The sequence below is a fragment of the Rhizophagus irregularis genome, chromosome 9 (assembly GCF_026210795.1).
Source record: "Rhizophagus irregularis chromosome 9, complete sequence".
Taxonomy (NCBI): Eukaryota; Fungi; Glomeromycota; class Glomeromycetes; order Glomerales; family Glomeraceae; genus Rhizophagus; species Rhizophagus irregularis.
Genome location: NC_089437.1, coordinates 851,921 through 877,953, shown reverse-complemented (window position 1 = coordinate 877,953; position 26,033 = coordinate 851,921). Strand labels below are relative to the sequence as shown.

The following is a 26,033-nucleotide window of genomic DNA, read 5'->3' as shown; positions in this document are numbered from 1 at the left end:
AAAAAATATGTGATTCATTTCTTGTTTCTAATAAATAATAACAGTGTGTTATACCTAATTTGACTTTAAATATGATAAAATAAAGTAACATTATTGGAAACTCTTTCCATGTGTTGACGGTTTCAAAAATAACGTAGAGTTGTTTGAATCTCAAGGAAAACAAGATAATAATTACAATGTCATTATTTTTCACAAAATATTATTTCGTTCATGTATTTTCTTTTATTTGTCTAATATCTGTTAACGTCATAATACCAAAAAAAAAACGAAAATTACATATAAAACGGTGAAGATAAGAGTCTAGTACTAATTTCTAATTCGATATTCAAACTTGACATGACAAACTATAGTTTTCTAATTCTTTTATTATTTCACTTTCTTCAAAGTTGGCGATTGAATTATTTTTTTCGGGGCTAATACTTTTAAGTATAGTAACTATTTCGGAAATATCTGGCCTGTCATCTGGTTCAAGTTCCCAACATTCTATTTAAATAGACATGTTAGGGTTAGATAATATTCTTATTACAAAAAAAAATTAGAATATTATCATTATTAAGATTATACACTTACTCTGATAAAGCTTAACATATTCACCATTTGTGTTTGGGATAGGAATTTCTCTTTGACCATTAATGATGCGGATCTTTAAACCAATTTCTGTTTCAGATTCGAAAGGTGGTTTACAACTCGTTAACTGCCAGAATAATACCGCTAAGCTATATATATCAGATTTTTTGGTTAAATCGACTGAGTGATCCTTAAGAATTTTGGGATCCATGTAAAGCATTACGCCGTATGCTTTTTCTTTTTTATAAATAACCGATCCGTCTAAACGTGAACATCCAAAATCTGCTATTTTTATCGTATGTTGATGTATCAAGATATTACCGGGATGCTAAATAAAAATTTATTAATTAAAATAAACTTAAACTATAAAGCGAATATAATAATTTTGAATAACTTACAAGATCTCCGTGTATGATTCCCTTATCATCATCATGTAACCATGAAATCGCACTTGCAATTTCTTTAGCAAACTCCAATTGATTTTTCCATTCAAAAGTTATAGCATTATTCCTTAAATATTCTCCTAATGTTCCACCGTTCGCGTACTCAAGAACAAGCGAATAATTTTTTTCGTCTAAAAAAAGTATATAATTCTTTTAAATATTTGTTTATATGACATTCAAAAAACGTGTACCCAGAACGATTGTGATAATGTGCAGTTGTCAACTAGGTCAGTTCTAGAACTGTTTCACAATGTCAAGACGTTGCGTGGCAATATTACTTTACCTTTAAATTTCGTAACTCCACAAAATTTAATTATATTTGGATGAAAATCAACCTTTTCCGTTAAAAAAACCTAAAAAATAAAATGTATGATTCATCTAAATGTCAAAAAAAAAAAAATTTTACGGAAACAAAAATCATCATACCTCATTAATAATCTCTTCCATAGAACAACTATTGCGAAATTTTTTAATTGCAAATATTGTCGCATTTTTCCAGTCTGCAGCATAAACCGAAGCGAATCCTCCAGAAGAAATCTCAGTAAGTTTCTTAAAGTTTTGAGGTTCATAACATTTGATTTGTAACGTCACGTCATCTAATAATATCTTTAGCGTACTTTCGGTATCGGTCTCGAGGCGTAGCAGCTAGTATAATTAGATATTGGGCGTTTTTGATGATGCAGATGCAGATTGATGCACATTCATCCGTTTTTTTTGTTATTTTCAGCCCACTTTAAAAAAAAAAACCATTTAAATATCGGGTTGATGGTGGTTGTGGCGCAGTTTTTTCTTTCGAGTGTCTTTCGTTTTGGAATGTGAGTTAATTATAAATTTTTTAACATAAATTTTTTAACACAGGAATAACTCAAATAACGGCAAAATGTGTTTTTAATATTGACCAGAATAAAAGAATGATAATTCTAAATATGACAATTAAAGGAAATAAAAAAGATAGTTTTTAGAAATTTGACAAAATAAAAGAAGTGAAAAGTATATAATTTTAACGATATGTAAATATAACCAAAATAAAAGAAATATAATTTTTTAAAACTAAAAAGACCGCTGTACGAAATTCGTTATATATAATTTCATCCGCATTTTGTTATGTTACGCTACAGCTGCATACATTAGTTCGGCAAATCACATTTAAGATTTTCAGTATGAAAATTTCTCTTACCATTTTTACATGATTTCGAGATGTTTTCATTATTCTGATTACTATTACAGTATTAACATTATATTTATTAGATCAATTAAATAAATAATTTAATAATTTATATTCTACAATTTTTTTGGATCTTTTAAGAATAATAAAAATTGACTATATAAATTATAATTATAATTATCCTTCGCTTCGCTCCGGACAATCTGTTTCGCATTTTTATTTGAAATTAATTATACTATTCACACTCGATGATTTTGTATCATTAATAAAAAATACTTTTTTTATAAGAATCATCTAATTTTTGGCCGTCATATTTATTATTAAGTTGGTAACAAAATTTTTAAATTTTAAATAAAATAATTTATTAAGAATTGTTTTTGACACTTTAATTAAATTATTTTTTTAGTATACAGTTCACGAATCATGAATAATTTGATTACATATTATTTATGTAAGTATTGCTGTTAAATCATCAAAAGTAGGAATTTACCATTAGAGAGTTTACAGTATTCATATAATAAATACTCTCCAAAGATGGGAATTATGTTTTTATAATATTTATATTAATGATGGATTTGGATTTTTTAAAATAGGATATTATTAAAGATTTTATTTCATTGATTATTATCCGTTATATTTTATTAAATTGTATTTATCTGTTATTGGATTCAATTGATTTTATATTATTTTTTTTCATTTTTTTCCTTGGTAAAAAAAAGTCCTGAAAGCTTTATAATTTTTTACAACACCTGACGCTACCAACTAATGATAAATCGATTTAATAAAAGAATAAGAAAATTGGAAAAATTCTTTAAAATAAATCCACTTATTCACTCTATCTTTCACATAAACCGTTGGTTTAATGATAAAAAAAAGTTAATTTATGCTCGCTTTGTTAACTGTGGTAGATAAGTAACGGCAGCTTTTTCCTTGATACTAATTAAACTTGATTTTTACATTTAGTTTAAGACCAATATTACTATTAATTATATGATTATCTGAATCTAAATCTTGACTAGCGATTTTTGTATTTTCATTGTAATATATTGTGTATATAAATTATACCTAATAAAGAAATGAGTATATCTATTTAAAAAAGGGCTATTTTTGTATTACATAATTTAGCTATTCACATTTCTTATTGCGGTATTAGATACACAGAATGCAATTTATACAAAGAAACACGACTTTTCAACTTTCAAGTCTGTTACTCGTTAAATTATACTTCTTCGTTATGGTCTATTGACTTGGGCCATTTGTTGTAATTTGGCTTCTACTATTTTAACTTCTACCATTCCAAAAACGAATTTTCCGAGACTATTCAAATATTTTATTACATAACGTCATCGGGAATAAACTTTTCAACCTCAAATTTCGTTAAAAAATTATACATATACCAATATACGCTTTACATTTCTTTTATTCTGTGTTAATACAAAGGTACAATTTGCTTTTATTTCTGTGTTAAAATTATATTCCTTTTCGTTCTTTGAGTTTAAAATTATGTAAAATCAATTTCCTCAACTACAATATACAGAAACTCAGAAAGCCTAAAGAAACACCAGTTGATAAAATTTTATTTGTAAATTAAAATTGTCGATATGGAAAACTGCGCCACAACAGAAGAAGCCAGCGTTTATATGGTTTTTTTTTTATCACGTGGCTGGAGTTTTTCTTTGTCGCTTACCGACCGATCAAAGATATGGGTACACAAAAACTTATGCCAACCATATATGTGCATAATAATGCCGTAATAGCTGCGCCTCGAAGAGTATACCGACGATAGCCTGATGATATCATTAGATGATAAGATATTGCAAATAATTCGTCGTCATGAACCTCAAGACTTTAAGAATTTTGCAGAGATTAGTTCGGAAGGAACCGCTTTGGTTCATATTGTAGACTGGATGAATACAAAAGTTGTAATTAAAAAGCTCGTCAAAAGTTCTATGAAAGAAGCCATTAATGAGGTACAGTACTAAATATATATTAAATTTTTTCACCCAAGATGTTATTTTTGTATAATACCTTATATTGCCCTGTAGATTTGTTTAACGGGTTTAATTAGTCCTTATCCAAACATTATCACATTCTATGGAGTTACAAAATTAGAAGGTATAATAATTTTATTTATTAAATTTATAATGATTTATATTTACATGTTTAATATTCTTAATATTCATTAGATGAAAAACAATATTCGCTTGTTCTTGAATATGCGGACAGTGGGACGTTAGGAAAATATTTAAGGGATGATACTATAACATTTAAATGGGAGAACCAACTGAAGTTTGCTAAAGAAATTGCAAGTGCGATCTTATGGTTACATAATGATAAAGGAGTAATACACGGAGATCTTGTAAATATATCCATATTATTTATGAATTATAGAGCGTTACTGATTCGTTATATTGTATTATTAATATATTCTTTTTTTTTTAGCATCCCAATAATATCTTAATACATAAAGATACAATAAAATTAGCAGATTTTGGACGTTCATGCTTAAAAGGCTCAAAATGTTATAATACTGAAGTATGGGGTGTAATACCTTACGTGGATCCTAAAATGTTTGATCGTAAAACTTTATATAAATTAAACGAGAAATCAGATATATATAGTTTGGGAGTTATATTCTGGGAATTAACCAGTCGTTCATTCCCTTTCAATTATGAAACGAGAGATAATCATGTTGTCATGTTAGAAATTCTTAATGGTGTAAGAGAAAAACCTATTCCAAACACGAATGTTAAATTTATTGAACTCTATCAAAGTAAGTATGAAAATAATTCGGTTCCTTTTGAACTACTGTAATATAAATTTTCTTTGTTATTGCAAACTAATAACGATTTATTTGAACGAATAGAATGTTGGGAACACGAACCAGATAAACGACCAAATATTCGTCAAGTAAATTCAGAACTTAATAGTATTGATTCTGAAAACAATAATAATGTATGTACCGTTTTTTATTCTAAAGAAAAAAAGACGAGTGAAGAAATAGAAATTGAAGATTCTGACTTGTCAAATTGCGATAAAGAATGTGATTTAAATGCGATGATGACTTTCCAAGATTCTTAGATTAATTCATCATATATTACTTTTTTTTTTGAATTTTGTTATAATGATTTCAAATAAATGTTATTTTCTTTTTATCTTAAAAATTTTTATACGAACATTTATTTTTTTATATAGAGTAAAATGAAAGTTAGATTTTTTATTACGTAAAGTTCCGAAATCTTTATATCAAGTGTTGATATTTTTTACTGATTGTGTGTCATTCAATAAACAAATAATTTTTTAAAATGGACATAAAATTTCAAAAGTAATCTTCAGTTTTCATAAAGCCGATTTTTAAATTTTAATGTAAAAGTACGTATACGTTGATAAATCAAAGCTTGTTGTGATTGACGTAGTACCTAGTATAGAAGTAACAAACAACCTGAGCAAACAGTGTTTGACATCTAATTGGATATATATTCAAATGTCCAATAAATTTTTTGGACATAAGAAAAAAAATGTCTAATTAGCTTCTATTTAATTTACTCAAAAATATAATGAACTTATTTATTAATAGTGAGAAAATTCCATTTTATTTCAAAAAATAAAAAAAATCCTTGAAAAAAAAAATATTATATATTCATTAATTGATCAACTTATGCCTATTTCAAAATTAACTATTTTTATATTGAACGTTGAATATTTTATTTGAACCAATAAATTTGATTTATACCGTTTCATCAAGGCAATTATGATTGGTTGATTACGTTCAATTGAATTTATATTAAATGTTTATTATAAAAAAAATAAAAAAAATAACGTGTTATAAAATTTGCGTAAAATACATAACAAACATAAATCTCAAATTTATATATTATATTCTTTACGTTTCGCTCCACTTAGATCTACTTTTAGTTTTTCTAGATCTACCTTTTTTTTGGGGGGACTTCAAACTATTCTAAATGTTGAATAATTATAATAAGGGACGATATGCGGGTATGTGATCGTAAAAAGGGTAGAGAAAATAAAGAGAGATTTTGAATATTTACAAACACAAACACTAACAAAAGCGCAAATGAGTCCTAAAGCATCTTTACTAACCGTTAAACTTTAAGTTTGTTATTAATTATGCAAGGAACATTATAATAAATTAGTTTGCTATGATCGCAATATGAAAAGATCTTAAAAGAAGTAATGATACAACAAAGGATACTGTTTATCATGGAAAGAATATTCAAGAAAAAAGGGATTAAGAGAATAATGTAATTACTATAAAACATTTAGAATTGCAAATTAAGGTAGGAACTTGAAAAGAAATTGGAGGAGTCAACAAAAAAATGGTAGCAATAAAGGTAATGTACAATTAGAATTTTTAATTATTCATTATTTATTATCATATTTATTTCTAACTATATATTATAAATTATAACAGAATCTACACAGTTTTCTAATTTTTTTAATAGTCAAATGGAACGTATGTCACGGGTACTTTATCAACATCAACGAGAAGGAAATTCACCAATTCAAAATGTTGATGAATTTGTTTGCTTGGTTGAAACTCGTGATCCAGAACTTGTGGTTTTTGATATTTTATTTAGATCTATGAATCCTGATGAAATAAATAAAAAACACAACCAATACAAAAATAATTATGCTTTGTCGTCAAATGGCAACAAACATGTTAGTGGGTCAAAGCTGTTATTGGACTATAAATGACTGATAAGTACTTTTTTTAGTTCGAAATTTAAATGCGACGCCGACGCATCTATACTATGTGATAGGTAAAAAAAAATTAAATAACATAAAGTTCAAACTAAAACGACCTCAATTTACAATTGGTTAAATTTAAGTGACACAAACAAAACATGACATAATCTATATCACGTGATCAGAAAAAAAAAATGTAAATATGTAATCTATTGAAGTCACTACTGACCCTGTTTTCACTTGGAGATATAAAAATAAAAATAAAAATAAAAAGTAAAAAAATCAATGGAAAACTTATCCCCTTACTTACCTCCTTTATCAAAAGTTTTTTCTAAACAAACTAGCGAGGATAATATGGATACAATGCATAACACTTCCAATAGTGAAGAATCAGCACAAACTGAATCAGCACGAAAATCTGCTTCCGGTAGTAAAAAATCAACACAACAAATTGCTTCCGGTAGTGGTAGTACGGAAGATTCAGAACATCTTCGTGATCCGAACTTTCTCAGTAATTTTGTGAGTTTGTTCAATCCTCGAGACAGACGTTCTCTGAATGTGACTTTTCGTCCAGCTAGGCGTGTAGCCGAAGTGATTCCTACTTATTTAAATGGTACGCTATGTTAACGTTTCTCTTAATAAACTCAATACTTACAGCTTAAATTCATATAGTCAATATTCCGCAAGAGGCGAAAGCGTACATTCTCCCAGAAATCAAACGTTCTGATCTCGAAAAGCTCCACCTAAATATTAATGAATTAAGTAATGATAATATTATTAAAGCCTTCATCTACAAACTTCATCAAGCTGTTATCAACTCGGAATTAAAAGTAGACACGGCTGAAACTTTTACTGATGCGTTGGTAACCCATTTAATATTTCGTACTGTTAACTTTGATCAATGGCCCATGGTGATTGAGTTAGTATTGGTAGAAATATCTTTTGTTTGTTATATACTGGTATTTTATTGATACCATTGCATCCAAACTTAGATTACGTCCAAAGCTCGAATTTACTGTTGGCAGTGCAACTTTGATAGCACGTCCTGAATTCGTTATTTTTTTGGGAAAATATGCCGTGTTGGTTATTGAGGTCTGAATATTTTTGATTGCTTGACAAATCCATATTTACATTGTCCCATTAATCCAAATGATCTTTTTTTAATAGGATAGACATATAAAAAATGTCAAACTAAACTATGAATATGGGGAATCTCAAATAGCTGGAGAGATAATTGCATGTGGGAATGAAAACTTGCGTATTGCTAGAAAGGTTTTTGAAATGCATATATATGTGATTCGTGTAGTTTTTACATATGTTACATTTTACCATGCTCGAATCTCCAAAAAGTATTGGTATGAACTTGCTGCAGGTTGTCCACGTCGGCAGTCAATTTCAGTAGATAGGTATCCAGGAGATGATAGTGATCCGTTAAATGGTTTTGATCTTGCAACCTCAGAAGGAAGAGAAGCTGTGATTAATGCATTATGCAAAATTCGTGAAAGAATTAGAACATAGATGAAAATCTTTTATATAATATAGTAGGAATAATAAAAAATTATGTTCTCTTGAATCATGCAAGCTTTTAAGTTCTGAAGTTAAAAAAAGTTAGACAATTTTACTGTAGGTATCATCACGTATTTGGTACAATTTTAGTTATCATGCTGGTTTTACAATAAAGAATATTGTATACCTAATGCAATTAATGATTTCATTGATCCTGGTATTGATAGATATTCTAAAGTATCTTAACGATACAAACTTAGCGAGAGCGTCTTTTAGGCAAGGAAAATAATTAATTTAAATTTTAATGGAGAAAAATTTTTAGGTTTATTATGTAAGACGTAACATAAATCATGAGATATCTGTATCGCTAACAAAAAATGAATCTGTTTTTTCTATAGCATAATCTTGCTAAAATCAGCTAAATCGTTAAATCTCTAAACCGATAAAATTCTAAATCATGGTTTGGTAAGGATATACAGCTTAACTATTGGAAAATTATCTTGAATAATATGTGCTATTGAATTAGAAGAAAAATCTTGGAAACCGTTAATTTTTTATAAATAAATATTAATGTTCTATTCTAAGAGTAGAAAAAAGGTGTCTAATTTTGCAAATTGCGCTAAATTTGGCGCAAGATTATTAGGATTCGTTGTCTTTACTAGAGTAGTCATGTGATTTGGATTTATATCGTTGGCGAACGGTAGGCAACCTAGACAAAGAGTAATATATGGCGTTCATTGTCTGAATACTGAATATAAGATTATTTTCATTGTTTGCTAGCGGCGCTTTTATCTAATGTTCCAAATACGTTATCGAGATTCCATCGCTCGGTGATTGTATTTCTATAATTTTACCTAAAATGTTGTCCTGAAAGTAGGTGACCAAAACGAAATTCATTTGTTTTTGGAAGATAGAAGGGTTGTTGATAGGGTTATATTATCTGAGTTATTTAGTCTTCTATTGTTGGATAATATAAGATTATCTTCTTGATATGTGAACCATTTCGGTTTTATTCCTTTCATTAGTAACATTTTTTTTGATATCATTCCATATACGTAAGCAGCATCCATTCAGGTGTGATCAATCGACCAAAAAAAAAGGTATTTTATTATCAATGATGGCATTATTGGCAAATATCGATCGGGAGAATATCTGCTAATAGAATTAATCTGCCCGTTATTTCTGTCTTATTATTAGTGGAAAAAAAATATGTTCAGTTTTTCTAAGTCTCGAATTGTAAATTCTAACAACAAAGTATTTGAGACATTGTTGGGAATTGCATGTAAGCTGGTTAGTTTGTGAACCTAATATTTTCGTTAACATAATGAACTACTGAAGGGATAACATTATTATGTGAGGAAGGAAGGTGAAGTGAATTTATATAATGAACGTAAAGGCAATATAATAGAATTCTGTAAGGTGTATATTTTGTGTGATGCATTAAATTGAAACTTAGGTTATAACGTAACGACTATGTTCGTGTGTTAGTTTCTTTTTTTGAATCGAGAATTTTAAATGTAAGGTCCATAATAACAGGGTTCTCTATACGAATTATAACCTGTATATAATTATTTCATAATATCTTTTCGTTACTTTTTAACGAACTACAGAGACAAAAAATAATTTTAACAATGTAGTAGAACATTTCATGGTATAGAAATAACCGGAAACAATTTTATTATTTTTTTTTGATTCTAAAGAACGTAACCAAGTGCGAGGACGTTAGTTAACGTAGGTGATGGACAGATCATTTGAAAGTTAAAAATATAGTCTTCATAAATGTCTGCTATAAGAGCGATTAACATTCTTGTTCTACTATCTAGATTTTCTAGTATGAAATCATGCGTCCACTTTCTTTTACTATTTCACATTCGATTTCGAGAGTTTTTCATTATTCTGATTATATTAATATTAAATTTCAATTAAATAAATAATTTAAATAATTTTATTCTATCAATTTTTTTTTTTTTTTTTTTTTTGGATCTTTTAAGAAAAATAAAAATTGACTATAATCGTGATTATTCTTCACTTTGCTCCGGACAATCTCGATTTTTTTTTCAATTATACTATTTACTCGATGGGTTTGTTATCAAATTTGCTTAATTAATTAATTTAATAAAAAATACTTTTTTCAAGATTTTAAATTTTAATAATATTTTCCATAAAATAATTTAAAAATGAATTATTTTTTGAGTATACAGTTTATGAATAACAAATAATTGAGTTAAGGGTGTGATTACATATTATTAATGGTTACAAATATGTAATTATCCCATCGGTATTATGTATGTATACACCGAATGGATTTTTTCGTAATTACTCAACCGGTATAAAAAAGTATAAAAAAGTATAAAATCCATCGGTGTATACGTCATTACGTAAAAATATCATCAGTTATGATAATATCATTAAAAAAAACACTGACGACTAAACATAAGATTTAATTTATCATACACAATGAGATGCCTGTTATTCCATGGGTATCTAATATATACCGATGCTCCCCGGGCCCCAGGTACAATACATCGTTTTTTTGTTAAGACCTTGTCTGATATCCGCAGTATGGAATTAAATCAAAAGTTGCACGTAACTTACAATTACAACTACTATATACTATAAATGATTACACCTGAGATACGCAATATTTAATTAATATGGCAATTACATATTAATTATTAAATGACTAATTGTCATGTGAGCTTCGAGCTTGATTAATGTGATTATGATTTTATATCATGTGAAGTATATGTGAAGTATAAAAGGTATTAGTCATACTACAGAGTTATTTCTTGTCTTTTTTATTTCTTACTGTCTCTTAACTCTCTTTTCCTTACAAAGCTAAAAATATTATAAAATGGAAGAATTAACAAAAGGAATGAGATTTATCCAAATCCCATTGGAAGCTCATCGAATTAATGCCTTGCATCAAGGGCTTTTGCCACAGGACTATAAGCTTGACAAGTTAGATGATAGATACATAATGTATTACTCAGAAGAAGTCTCCTATAAAAATATACGAGGAGTTTCCTGTTTTGTGCCCTCAGATACACCCCACAATGTTCCAGCTCAAAGTCATGAGAAATTATCATGCTTTTTTCTGTCAGAAAATACGCAACTTCCTTCAGAACTAATTTTTATTTACACACATAAAATGAGTCTTAGATTTCCTTTTGGCAGACGCCAAAATGCATTACATTTCCTGATTGCACCCACAAGGAGAATGACAAAAGAAGACTATGAACAAGCGGTAAAGAATTTAAATTGGAATGTATGTGAAATGAAAGTTTTTGCCGAAGTGAATAAATTAGTGAGCCTTGATGAAGACCTTGATGATGTTGAAGATTTCCGAATGGTAGAATTATATTGGCTCATGGAATACTTTTATGAGAACAAAGCAAACCTATACATGGATCGTCTTCATATGATTGATTTTACTACGTGGATCGCTCAGACAAAGCCGAAATTTGATGATCTCCTCAATCAAGAGTTTCGCTCTTATATTGTATTTAATATTCTTCTCCATATGGACTCTCATACTCAATCTGATTTAACAACACAGACATACATTTGGGATATCTTAGGCGAGTTAAATGATGTGTTTAAGTGGAATGAGTCCAATTTTTTAGATGATTGTCTCCCAGATACAACTCTAAGAGCCCAAGGGTAATAATGAAAATGGCAAGGAAAATAGTTCAATCATCATTGTTCAAGAAAGATAAGAAAAGATTTTAATTTTGATAGTATTATAGGAAAGCTGGTAACGTTGGTCAAATTACACAAAAATAGTTAACTGCGTAATATTTATAAATTCATTAACAACTTTAACAAAATCATATGGTTACTAAAAATTTACATTGTTATTGTAAAAATTTAAATTGTATTTTTTTTTTCAATGTAGCTTTATAATGCAACTAATAAAATTTAATTACTTATTTGCTTTATTTGCTTTTAAACGTTATAATTGTTTGAGTTTGCCATTTGTTATAATTAAATACACTCTTTGGATGATAAATAAAAAAAAAGCATATATCATATAATCACAAAATACAATACTGCTCTATACATAGACCATGTAAAGGACGCAAGAGAGATGATGGAATTTCGAACGATTTTTATAATCTACGCGATAAGACCCACGCCCGTGATAACTCACATTGCCACCGCAGTCTTAACACAAATGATATTTTTTTTTAATAATATGATATTACACAATAATGCTTGGTTTAATAATATTTCCTAATAAGTTAATTTATAAATTATAGTTATAAATAAAAATAAATCCCGAATTTCTTTTTTTTCAAAGTCTAAATTTATTCAGAAATGATTTTAATTCTAAGTTCAGTTTCCACTTTTTGAAGTCTTCCCGTTTTCATTTTTAACAAATTTTACTTTTAGTAAACCTTTTTCTTGCACTCATTACCTTTCAGAAAATATCGTTTTCCACTTTTCATAAATATAAAATTCTCAATTTTTGATCTTCAATCCTATTTCTATTTATAGTAATATCCCGAACTTAATTCCCATACCCAAATCTAAAAATAAATACGAACACAAGAATTGTTTTACATCGTTACGGATGTAACGCTTGTAAACAATTATAATACTAACAGCTAAAACTAAATTGGAAAAATAATTCACGTGAAGTTTGTCACTAGTATCGCCACAAAAATTTTCCACCCCACGTCACACCCTTCCTGTTTTCCATTTTACTATTTTTCAGTGTGTAAAATCCTATTTGTCACGCATTATTTGTCACATGCTTAATTTCTTAATGCCGGCCGAGACCTATAATGCCGGCCAAAAATCACGTGGGGTGGAAATTTTTGGGGTAAATCACTCTAACGGTCAAGTTATTAATTGTGGGGCGCAGTATTATATTTAGTTTAGTGTATCTGCAGTAAGTTTACCGTGTATAAAGATTTTCTAAACATAAAAGCCATGCGCTGAAAAGGAAATTATTGGAGAAAGTTTTGACGAAACTATGACATGAATACTTTTGGCTATAGCTGTGCAGATTCGCAAGGAAGCTATTTCAGATTTTGTAAACTAATGTCTCATTTTGACAAGAAAAATTTTAAAGGGTAGTGTTCATTTATTTTTGTCGCTATACATCCGTATAAGTACATGTATAATCAATACCATTTTTATTCTATTTATGATGAATCCAATAGTTAATCCAATTATAGTGTTGGTGTTGAGGTTCAAAAGTGTGTTCCACAGGGTATCAATTTGCTTTGTAAAACAAAATATTATATCTTGGAATCTATGGATATAAAATAAATTCGAAATAAAACTTATTCTTGCAGGATAGAATAACGTGAATATGGTAATATTCAGGTAAGTTCTCGGAAACCAAGGCAAATTTGCGTACACCATTCGTGTAACTTCTTTTATACGAGAGGTAATTGCCATCAAACGGATGAATTAAGGATTTAAAACATTCAGTGTTTAGAAATTAATTAGTTCATAATTTATTTATGTAATCAGAAAATGCAGCCAAAATTACGGAATAAATTTGTAACAAAAAAATTTATGCACTATTTCTTAGTTTAATTCGAGTCAACACTATATTTTGTTCTGTAAAAATAATTTTAAATGCATTTAATTGTTTTGAATTTTATTAGATTCATTGTATCAAATTTTCTTTGATTATTATTTTAGTAAAATTATTTTAAATACGATTTTTTTTTAATTAAAATTTTAAAATTTTTACTTTTTATTTTGAAATTACGAATAAAAAAAAATAATCTATAAACACGAAAAAAAATGACGTGTTCGTAATAAACAAGAGAAACTCTGTCCGAAAAAAAAACAAAAGAAATAATGAAATTATCCAACGTTTATAACGGAATTTATATCGTATTCTTCACAACTTGGCAAGTCAGAATCTTCATCTTCTGTTGATTCACTTTCGTTCATTATTGATATCAGGATCAATAAAATCAATGTTATCAAGTTCTTCAATTGCTTGGTTAATATATGGTTCGTGTTGCCAGCATTCTACAGTACTTAAAATAAGTAAAATTATATTGCATAAATAAATTATTTTATACATACTTTGATAAAGCGAAACGAATTTATCAGTTGTGCTTGGAATAGGAATTTCTCTTTTACCATTTTAAAAGAATATCTTGTCTAATTTGAATGATATTAATATGATTTTTATTTTCAAAATCAAATGGAGATAAACGACTTGTTAATTCCAAATAATACTTCTAAACCAAATATATCTGATTTTCGGTTAAACCGTATGAATGATTTTCTTCAAAAAATTTAGGATCCATATAAGGTATTACACCCACACGCTTCAGTATTACTAACTGATCCTTTTTGAAATGAACGTCCGAAATCTGCTAATTTTTCGGAAGTGTAAGCGTAGGACACTTATGATTAGGTACACTCTATTCTGGATTCTTGTCTGTCCGCACGCGTTAATACCAATCATTTTCTAGTATATCGTGTGGCAATAAATATGCTGTGATTTTGTTTACTAATGATGGCATGCAATTCATGTGATTATAACGCTTCGGACGCTCCAACAGTTCCTGTTATCTAGTTTTATTGTATCTTTATGTATTAAGATATCATTGTAAAAAAAAGGTGTGTTAGTGACGTAAATATAAATGGATTATTAAATAATATGAATATACTTACAAGATCTCCATGTATGATTTCCTTGTTATAATGTAACCACACAATCGCACTTTAGCTAATCTTAATTTGTTCTTCCATTCAAAAGTTATAGTGTTATTTCTTAAATAATTTCTTAATGTTCCACCATCTGCATATTTAAGAACAAGTAAATAATTTATTTCATCTAAAAAGAGAAAAATATTAGAATATAACAATTTATTTTCTATTTTTACCTTTTAAGTTTGTAACTCTATAAAATTGAATTATGTTTGGAAGAGAATTAACTATTCCTGCTGTTAATAGAATTGAAAAAAAACAATGAATTTAAATAACAATATTAAAAAAAAAAGGTTATATGTAATATATAGTTTACACACCTCATGAATTTTTTAATTGCGAGTTTTGATATATTTTTCCAATATAAACCAAGGCGGATTCCTCCGGAAGCAAATCTTCAAGGGTCATAACAATGAATTTTTTGTAATACCTCGTCATTAGGGTTGGATTAGTCCGGTCCGGTCCGGTCCAGTCCCCAAAAGACCCGGTCTTTCAGTCGGAACCGGACTGGACCGGGACCGGACCGATTAATATTTAGAAAATTTGTCCCACGACCCATTTAATTAGGTTTATAGTTAAAAAAATTTATTTAAGTTTTAGTGAATTATAAATTAATCCATTTCGTTTTGATCTATTTACTGTAATTATAAATAAAATAAAAGTGAAATGTACAAAATTCGCTAAATTAATTTAATAAAATATTCTCATTTAAAATAAATATCAGTGCCTTTAAAAGTTTAAAATTTGATTTATTACTATGTAGCAATTTCAATACAATAATTTCACCAAATGACTAATTAACAAATGGCTTCACGAATCCAACTTTTCAAGCACAATGTTACTCTAGCTATTTCGGCATCCAGTCTATTTCTCAATGGCGAAATTGTTAGTCCTGCTACTGAGAAAGCCTGCTCTGAAGCCACGCTCGTGGCTTGAATACACAAATAATCTCATGCAATTCGGCTTAGAATTGGAAATTCTTCCCGTCGAACTTGCCACCAGAGCAGGGGATCAACTTGGTCTTCTAATGGTATTGCTAAATACCTTTCCATTTCATGATCAAGTGTTCTGGATGCCAATGTATTGTTATTTACTAACATAACAGTGTTGTTACGTAGATTTCGAAAGAAATTTCGCGTCTCTACAATATCATCTCCAGTTTCTCCTGTTGTAGTTTCTGCTAGTGGTGATAACGCGGAGGAATATTCAGTTAAATTTAATACCAAATTTTTTGCATTAACTTTTTCAATTTCATCTTCAAATGCAGAGAATTTCACCCTTGGATCTAATAATGAAGAAATCTGCGAAGATTCACTCATAATTGGCCAATAGTTACTTATCTTTTGGTAAATTGCATCTGCCACAATACACTGCGAGAAGCTTTCATTATTAATATATCGAGATAAATGCTCCTTAATACCGAGAAAAACAAACCGAACGTCACCATGTGTTGGATAACTAGATGCTGAAAGGAGGCAGGTTGCATGTTCGATTGGGCTTAAAAAGAACCATAGTATCCTAATTTTGTCAAAATACAGTAAGTTCCTGCAATATTACTATTGAAAAATATGCTGTAAGGATACTTACATCAACATTAACACGATCAACATCATCAAGATACCTCCGACGAACATTTGGATCATCAGCGGCAAGTAAGTTCAAAGCAGGCTCCATTCTTTTCCACTTTTCCAACATGTAGAAGGTGGAATTCCACCTAGTATTAACGTCCAGCTCGGGTGCTAGATATTCGATTCCCTTTACCTTACATAATGTTTTTAACGAGTCACGTACCGGCTGAGAGGACTTAATGTAAGACATTAGAGATCTTACTTTCTTAACAGACCCACTAATTAAATTTAACCCTTTGTTAACTGCAAGATTCAAGATATGCGCGGCACATCGGTAATGGGCGAAATCTAGATTCTGAAATTCTTCTTCAAGTTCTTCCACTATAAACACGCCACAAGTAATCATTGAAGATGCATTGTCGGTTGTTAGCGCTAAAGTTTTCTCAGCTAAACCAAATTCACGAAGAACCTCCATTATTGCATTCGCCATGTTATATCCACTATGTCGAACTTCAATTGGTATGATGTCAAGAAGGAAATTTTTTAGTTTCCAAGAAGAATCTACATAATGGATGGTAAGACTTAGGAAAGATGAGCTATTCGATGCTGTCCACATGTCCGAAGTCAATGCAACCTTTCCTGGAATCCGTTGTACCGCCAATTTAACAACTTCTAATTTTTCTTCAAATAAATCTATAATATTGTCCTTCAAAGTGTGTCGGTTGTGAAATCGATATCGTGGATCAAATTTAGCAATCATTTGTCGCCACCTCTTCACAATCTACAACGCTAAAAGGTTGAATATCACATACAACCCAATTAGCAACTAATTTATCACGTTCATCCTGTTCTTTTTCAGGATGAGGATCAATACGGTAATCATGCATGGTTCTTTGGCGCTGTTTTTGTGCTGGAATTTTGTGAGAAGACAAGTGTCTTCTTAAAGTAGAAGTTCCTGATCCAGCCAAAAATAAAGTATTACATTTTCGACAAACAGGACGACCAGGATATTTAACCGTTTTAGTATCAAAGTGATCCCATACGGATGACTTAGAAGCACCTCCTTTATTTCGTGATCGTGATTTAATAGATCGCGTCCCTCTTTTACTACACCGAATAGGAACTTCAGGTCTAGTTCCATCATCATCTTCAGCCCTAGGTTCTTCTTCGTCTTCAGCTACGGGTTCATCAGCCACGTGTTCGTCTTCAACCAAGAGTTCATCTTCATCTTCAGCCAAGAGTTCACCTTCATCCTCAGCCACAAATTCATCTTTGTCTTCACCTTCATCTTCAGTCATGAGTTCGTCTTCATCTTCAGCCATGAGTCCATCTCCATCTTCAGACACAAGTTCGTTTTCGTCTTCAGCCATGAGTTCGTCCTCGGTCATATCATCCATAGTTTCTTCTCCACCTTCAAGTTCGGTAGTATCTTTATATTCGTCTTCTGAACAGTCTTTACTTTTTCTCATTGTAGTTTACACATATATTGATGGTTGAAGTTCGCGTATGTGTTTAAGTAAGAAACAATGAAATATTAAATCAACTAACCGTGGGATTTAAATAAGAAAAGCATCGTATTAAGTGGCGAAGAACTTAAATGGGAAATTGGAATAGGGGAAGTTACGATTATAGTAATAACGAAGCATTTTTAAGTACGATTTGTGGATCTCCGAAGTCTGCTTTATATAACTTTATTATAAATAAATTCATTTCGAAAATTTCAAAAAAAAAATTCGAAATTAGAAAATTTAAAACATTTTAAAAAAAAATCGAACTAAAAATTCGAAATAGAAATAGATGAGCACAAAAATTTGGCTCATTTTTATTGGATACAAAAAAATCATGTGATCGGTCCCGGTCCGGACCGGTCCTCAAATCTTGGACCGAAGACCCGTGAAGACCGGTCCCAAGACCGATACAGGACCATCCAATAATATTTTAATACCTTTAGTCCATTTTTGGTATCACTCCTTTAGGCGCAGCTATCACAATCGAATTGGTATGTATTATCATTTGGCGTTTGTAAATTTGCATATGAATTATCAAACGTTTTTAAGTTTTTTTTTGCATTTCAAAATTATCAGTCCAGCGGTAAAAAAAAAATTTAAATATCGGGTTCTTTTCCTTGACTCTATTTGTGGCGCAGTTTTTCAGGTCAGCAACGTTAAAAATGTTAAAATTTTTCTTTAGGCTCTCGGTGTTTGGATTTTTAGAATCAGATATTATCAATAATTTTTTAACTAATAGTTTAACATTGAAATAAAGCAGGATGTATTTTTAATATTTGACTAGATAAAAGAAATGATTTTTGATAATGTAATATATCCGAAATAAAAGAAATTTAATTTTTAAAATATTGAAAATATGAAAACTGGAATAAAAATAAATATGAAATCTGTCATAATCACTCACATTATGTTATGTTACGCTGCATGTTTTGCATCTATATAGCCATATATAGGTAATGCTGCTTAGATAATATCTACCTATTTAGTGTGTGTAACTGCAGTTGTAGCAGCTCATGCAAATTCAGCCGTTTCAAAGACTGATTGGTAATAGACTGCCCATATTAAATTTTTTTTTTATTTCAAGCTTGATATTTTTTTTTTTGAATATACTGTAAATGATAAACAGGTCATATAATCCCGTAGTTTCCACAATGATATGTACACAGTAAAAATAATACAATAAATTCATTAAAAATATGACAATTTCCTGTACGACGAGTTAATAACGTATTTTAACGAGTCGAGCATTAGACAAAAATTGCATCGTAAAATTCAAAAATTTTAACACTATCGTATTCGTAATATACAGACTAATAATAGATTATCAGTGAATATCATATGCCCACTTTCTTTTTTCTATTTAAATTCTAACTGTAAATATTAAAATAAATTTGGAAAATAATTTCTCTCTCTTCAATTTCATAAGAAAATTCGAACATTTTCTCATTATTCCCGATTTTATTAATATTTATTTTTTAAATAGGATCGATATAAAAAGTACTTATCCAAAATTAACATTAAGTAAAATAAATATCAATAATTTAAATAATTTTTATCAAAATAGGGTTAATCTAACACTTTTTTTTGGATCTTTTTTAAGAAAAAGTAGAACGTGGTTAAGAAAAAGTAAAATTTGGCTATAACTGATAATTGCAATTATCCGATGCGATCGATTTCTTTTTTTTTTCGTTTGAAAATAATTATACTTTCCCCTCGATGATTTTGCTTTATCAAAATTTCAGTTCTTAATTAATTAATAAAAATTTAATTTTTAGTCGTTATATTCATTATCAGATTGGTAACAAGACTAATGGAATAGTTTATTTCTCAAAAATTAACATATTGTTGATGAATTACAAATATGTAAGTATCGTTAATTGGTGAATTGATACATTTGATTGTTCAATAAAAAATTATCTGTTATGCGTTTACGTAGTGCATCATTACGTTATATTTTCTTTGTACATTTTTTTTTACGCCACCATTTAATAAAAAAAAAATTAAGGTTTGACGTTTTTGGTACTCAAAATAAAAATAATCTAACGTTAATTGGAATGATCGATGAATGATTGTTTTATGCGTTTTCGTTGTGCATCATTACGTCACATTTTCTTTGTACGTTTTTTACTTTTTTTACTCCATTTAATAAAAAAAAAATTAAGGTTCGACGTATTTAGTAATTTAAATAAAAAAAAATAATAAAAGGCTTATAGGTTTTCATTACGCCATATTTTCTTTGTTAACCAAATTTAGTATTGTACTATTTTTATTTAAACCAAATTATTATTCTAGCGTTCAATCGTTTTATCGTTTTAAAATTTTAATATTTAATGGAAATTTTTAATTTTAGAGATTTGACCGCTGGGAAAAAAGTTATTGAAGAAAATTTCGCAAATTGGACCAGTGGAAATGAAACAATTGATAATTTCATTCAAGAAAAGCAATTAAAATACGATGGTGTCGAAAAAAAATTAGATGATGGTGAAGCAGTATTTGAATGGATACCATATAATGAGCTTATTGATATTAAAGAAATAGGAAATAATTGTTTAACTACAGCATTATGGAAGGAAGGTCCATTATTTTATAGTAAACATCAACATGAATGGTCAAAAACATCGTGTGAATTTGTTACATTAAAATTTTTATATGACTTACAAAATGTAACTGACGAATTTATGAATAAGATAGATAAGATAGATAAATGTTATGGAATATCTCAAAATCCAGTTACAAAAGTTTATATTTTAGTTTTTAATGATAAATATTTTGACGAATATTGTGAAAAATGTGGTAACGAATATTATTATCGTAAATGTTGTAAACAATGTGAAATAAATCATTTAAAAAATAATTTCACTAACTGGACTAGTGGAAATGAGAAAATTGACAACTTCATTCAAAAAATGCAATTAAAAATTAATAGTTATGAAGATAAGATATTTGAATGGATACCATACAATGAAATTGTCATCATTAAAGAGTTAGAAAATTATACTTTAGCAATGTGGGAGAAAGGTCCATTATATTATAATACTGATGATGAAAAATTAGTAAGAAAATCATGTAAAAAAGTTTATTTAAAATATCTATATAATTCACAAGAAATAACTGATGAATTTTTTAATGAGGTATTAAAATTTTCTATATATTTAAATTTAAATATCAATATAATATTAATTTTTTTTCATATTTTTATAGGTCGAATTATATTTAGAAAATAAAGTAATCTTTGGAATATCTCAAAATCCAGATAAAGAAGTTTATCTTTTAGTTTTTAATGATGAATATTTTGACAATTATTGTGAAAAATGTGGTAACGAATACACGAGTATTTATTATAAATTTTGTAAACAATGTGAAATAAATCATTTAAAAAATAATTTCACTAACTGGACTAGTGGAAATGAGAAAATTGACAACTTAATTCAAAAAATGCAATTAAAAATTAATAGTTATGAAGATAAGATATTTGAATGGATACCATACAATGAAATTGTCATCATTAAAGAGTTAGAAAATTATACTTTAGCAATGTGGGAGAAAGGTCCATTATATTATAATACTGATGATGAAAAATTAGTAAGAAAATCATGTAAAAAAGTTTATTTAAAATATCTATATAATTTACAAGAAATAACTGATGAATTTTTAAATGAGGTATTAAAATTTTCTATATATTTAAATTTGAATATCAATATAATATTGATTTTTTCCATATTTTGATAGGTCGAATCATATTTAAAAAATAAAGAAATCTTTGGAATATCTCAAAATCCAGATAAAGAAGTTTATCTTTTAGTTTTTAATAATAAATATCTTGACAATTATTGTGAAAAATGTGGTAATAAATACAATGGATACTATAATGAAGAGTATAAATGGTGTAAACAATGTCAAATAAATCATTTAAAAAATAATTTCACTAATTTGACTAGTGGAAATGAGAAAATTGACAACTTAATTCAAAAAATGCAATTAAAAATTAATAGTTATGATGATAAGATATTTGAATGGATATCATACGATGAGTTTATCATCATTAAAGAGTTAGAATATTATACTTTAGCAATGTGGAAGAAAGGTCCATTATATTATAATTCTGATGATAAAAAATTAGTAAGAAAATCATGTGAAAATATTTATTTAAAATATTTACATAATTCACAAGAAATTACTGACGAATTTTTAAATGAGGTATTAAACTTCTCTATATATTTATATTGAATATCAATATAATATTAATTTTTTTCATATTTTAATAGATCGAATCATATTTAAAAAATAAAGTAATCTTTGGAATATCTCAAAATCCAGATAAAGAAGTTTATCTTTTAGTTTTTAATGATGAATATTTTGACAAATATTGTGAAAAATGTGGTAACGAATACGAGGATAGTTATTATAAATTTTGTAAACAATGTGAAATAAATCATTTAAAAAATAATTTCACAGACTGGACTAGTGGAAATGAGAAAATTGACAACTTCATTCAAAAAATGCAATTAAAAATTAATAGTTATGAAGATAAGATATTTGAATGGATTTCATATAATGAGTTTATCATCATTAAAGAAAATTATACTTTAGCAATATGGGAGAAAGGTCCATTATATTGTAATAAATATGATAAAAAATTGAGTAGAGAATCATCTAAAAAAGTTTATTTAAAATATCCATATAATTCACAAGAAATAACTGATGAATTTTTTAATAAGGTATTAAAATTTTCTATATATTTAAATTTGAATATCAATATAATATTAATTTTTTTCCATATTTTGATAGGTCGAATCATATTTAAAAAATAAAGTAATCTTTGGAATATCTCAAAATCCAGATACTGAAGTTTATCTTTTAGTTTTTAATGATGAATATTTTGACAAATATTGTGAAAAATGTGGTAACAAATACGAGGATAGTCATTATAAATGGTGTAAACGATGTGAAATAAATCATTTAAAAAATAATTTTACAGACTGGACTAGTGGAAATGATAAAGTTGATAATTCCATTCAAAAGTTGCAATTAAAAATTAATAGTTGTCGTAGTGGGATATTTGAATGGATATCTTACAATAAGTTTATTGAAATTAAAGAAATAGGAAATGATGTCTTTGCTAAAGCAATATGGAAGGATGGACCATTATATTATAGTATATTTGAGAAGATTTATAAAAGGGAACTGAATAAAAAAGTCATTTTAAAATATCTATGTAATCCACAAAATGTTAATCACTTATTTTTAAATGAGGTATGATATTTTTCTAATAAATCATCCAACTTAATTATTAATTATTAATAATATAATAATTTACATTTAACAGGTCATATATTCAGTTGAGGAAAATCATGGAGTAACTCAAAATCCAAATACAAAAGATTATATGTTAGTTTGTAAAATTGAATATTACTGTGAAAATTGTGGTAAAAAATACAATAATCAATTCGAAAGAAAAAACAAAAGCTGTATATCATGTCAGACAAATCCAGATTTTAAAAAAATTAATGATTTAATTCAAGAAATTAAATTAAATATTGATCATAATTCTTGTATATCTGACATAATGTTTAATTGGATACCATATGACCAGTTTAATAATATCAGAGAAATAGGTAAAGGTGGTTTCTCTACAGTATATTCAGCAATATGGAAAGATGCCTTAATTTCTTATGAATCTAAGACATGGGAAAGAAAATTAGATACAAGAGTTGCTTTAAAATGTTTAAGTAATTCGCAAGATAACCTTGATGAGTTTATAAATGAGGTATGAAATTTCTTTATAATTTAAATATCTTTAGCAAAAATAATAATATTTACACATTTATTATTATTCAATAGGTTAAAGCATATACAAATCAAAAAATAGATAATATTCTTAAAATATATGGAATATCCCAAAATCCAAATACAAAAGAATATATCATGGTTCTTGAATATGCAGAAGGTGGAAATTTCAATAGTTATTTAAAGCTATATTGTAAAGATTTTAATTGGTCTAATAGATTAGAAATATTAACTAATATTATTGAAGGTCTTAATAAAATTCATCAAAAACAAATGGTTCACCGTGATTTTCATACTGGGAATATATTATTTACAAAATTGAAAAAATATGGTGATTATATGGCATGTATTTCTGATATGGGATTATGTAAAAAAGTTAATGATATTAATGAAACAAATATTTATGGAGTTATGCCTTATGTAGCTCCTGAAGTGTTAAAAGGAAATCCTTATACTCCAGCAGCAGATATATACAGCTTTGGTATGATTATGTATGTCATAGCAACTGGAAAACAACCTTTTTCTAATTGTGCTCATGATGAGGTTCTAGCATTAAATATATGCAATGGAATTAGACCTGAAATTAATGATCAAATTGCACCAAAATGTTATACTAACCTAATGAAAAAATGTTGGGATTCAAATCCAGATAATAGACCAAATTCAGTTGAAATAAAGAAATTGATTAGATCATTTAGAAGTTCTCAATTTGACGAGACAAGAGAATATAGAAATGAAATGTTTGAGTTAATAAAAAATAATCAATTAACTACTCATGCACAAGCTATTTATACATCTCGATTACTTAATCCTTTTACAAAAAATCTTCCAAAATATAATGATAATATTAATAATAATACAGTAGAAATTACTGATTTTACAAAGTAAGTTGCATTTTTTTTAATTCTCCTGTTTTTATATTTTACTCATCTTTTATTCTCATTTTACTTTTATAGCTTATAAGTTATACCATTCTTTGTAAAAAAAATGATGGTTTAAAATTTAAGTAAAAGAATGTATTAAACTTCAAATAAATAACATAAATATGAATAGCAGAAATTATTTGACTAAATTTGTGGCATATCCTTTCAGTTAATATTTACTTTTCGGAAAATTTATTATACTACATAAAATTATTTATCATTAGATAGTAGTTTTATATTTACTAGTTTTTGTTTAACACTGATTATAGAGTAATTTGTAAAACTTTTTTACATAATACAAATCAGTTTGTAATTAAACAAAATTTTACTTTTTAGAAAATTTACTTTTTTTTCATAAATTATTTTATCATTAAATAGCAATTTTATATTTACTAGTTTTTGTTTAACACTGATTATAGAGTAATATGTAAAACATTTTATATAATAAAAATCAGTTTGTAATTAAACAAATTTTATAATTTTATGAATGGTTAATAAACAAATACTATAAAATCAAATAAATAAATTTAATTTTCATTATTATATGCTGTATTTCCTAAATATATTAGTATAAAAGTAAGTACATCAACAGATTTCAGTTATTTTCAGCAACTTTTGTAATCTTGAATATTTATACTTGAATAAAATATTACATTTTATAAATTAAAATATTATGAACTTTATTATAATCCCTTGTATTAACTTGCTCTGTGTTACATAAACTTTAATTTCAGCACTACGAATTTTGTTACCAGTTTCAATTTTTTTGAAAATTTTTAAAAAAAAGATCTTATAACTCGACATTTTATTAACTTTGAGTCTTTTATTTGAAGAAATTCTTTAAGGTTTACCTATGAAAAATTTTTGAAAGATGAGATATATGAAATTCTAATTTTCAATATAAAGTATTATTCAAATATTTAAAATTGAAGAGTATGAAATTTAAAGAGAATTTTATATTAGAATATTTGAACATTTTTTGGCTTGATTCCATCAAATTATAATTACTGCGTTTACAAAACATTTTTATGTGAGGTATATACACGATATTTTTGCATTTTTTTCATTGTTAAATGTCTCCATTTTCCTCCTATTTTACCATTTTATTAATTTTTAAAATGTACTAAAATATGATATATATATACATATTGTATATATTATATAAAATA

General features: G+C 27.4%; 5 protein-coding genes across 5 annotated transcripts; 4 read left to right on the top strand and 1 right to left on the bottom strand.

The window, feature by feature from the left end:
• Nucleotides 1–325: 325 nt before the first annotated feature.
• OCT59_029220 (uncharacterized protein) lies at nt 326–1,457 on the bottom strand (the record flags this gene model as incomplete). Its single annotated transcript, XM_025308522.2, has 5 exons — nt 326–483; nt 571–895; nt 966–1,141; nt 1,294–1,363; nt 1,437–1,457. The coding sequence occupies 5 exons, from the start codon at nt 1,455–1,457 to the stop codon at nt 326–328; spliced, it is 750 nt and encodes a 249-aa protein (XP_025179172.1).
• Nucleotides 1,458–3,965: 2,508 nt separating this feature from the next.
• Nucleotides 3,966–5,256, top strand: OCT59_029219 (uncharacterized protein; the record flags this gene model as incomplete). Its single annotated transcript, XM_025331985.2, has 5 exons — nt 3,966–4,145; nt 4,221–4,290; nt 4,362–4,534; nt 4,618–4,948; nt 5,042–5,256. 5 exons carry the CDS (start codon nt 3,966–3,968, stop codon nt 5,254–5,256), a joined length of 969 nt encoding a protein of 322 aa, XP_025179171.1.
• Nucleotides 5,257–6,642: 1,386 nt separating this feature from the next.
• OCT59_029218 (uncharacterized protein) lies at nt 6,643–6,891 on the top strand (the record flags this gene model as incomplete). Its single annotated transcript, XM_066142323.1, has 1 exon — nt 6,643–6,891. One exon carries the CDS (start codon nt 6,643–6,645, stop codon nt 6,889–6,891), a length of 249 nt encoding a protein of 82 aa, XP_065994562.1.
• A 276-nt stretch (nt 6,892–7,167) lies between these two features.
• OCT59_029217 (uncharacterized protein) lies at nt 7,168–8,400 on the top strand (the record flags this gene model as incomplete). The annotated part of the gene is made up of 4 exons (XM_066142315.1): nt 7,168–7,495; nt 7,555–7,801; nt 7,875–7,974; nt 8,050–8,400. The coding sequence occupies 4 exons, from the start codon at nt 7,168–7,170 to the stop codon at nt 8,398–8,400; spliced, it is 1,026 nt and encodes a 341-aa protein (XP_065994561.1).
• A 2,842-nt stretch (nt 8,401–11,242) lies between these two features.
• OCT59_029216 (uncharacterized protein) lies at nt 11,243–12,055 on the top strand (the record flags this gene model as incomplete). The annotated part of the gene is made up of 1 exon (XM_025331984.2): nt 11,243–12,055. One exon carries the CDS (start codon nt 11,243–11,245, stop codon nt 12,053–12,055), a length of 813 nt encoding a protein of 270 aa, XP_025179169.1.
• Between the last annotated feature and the right edge of the window lie 13,978 nt (nt 12,056–26,033).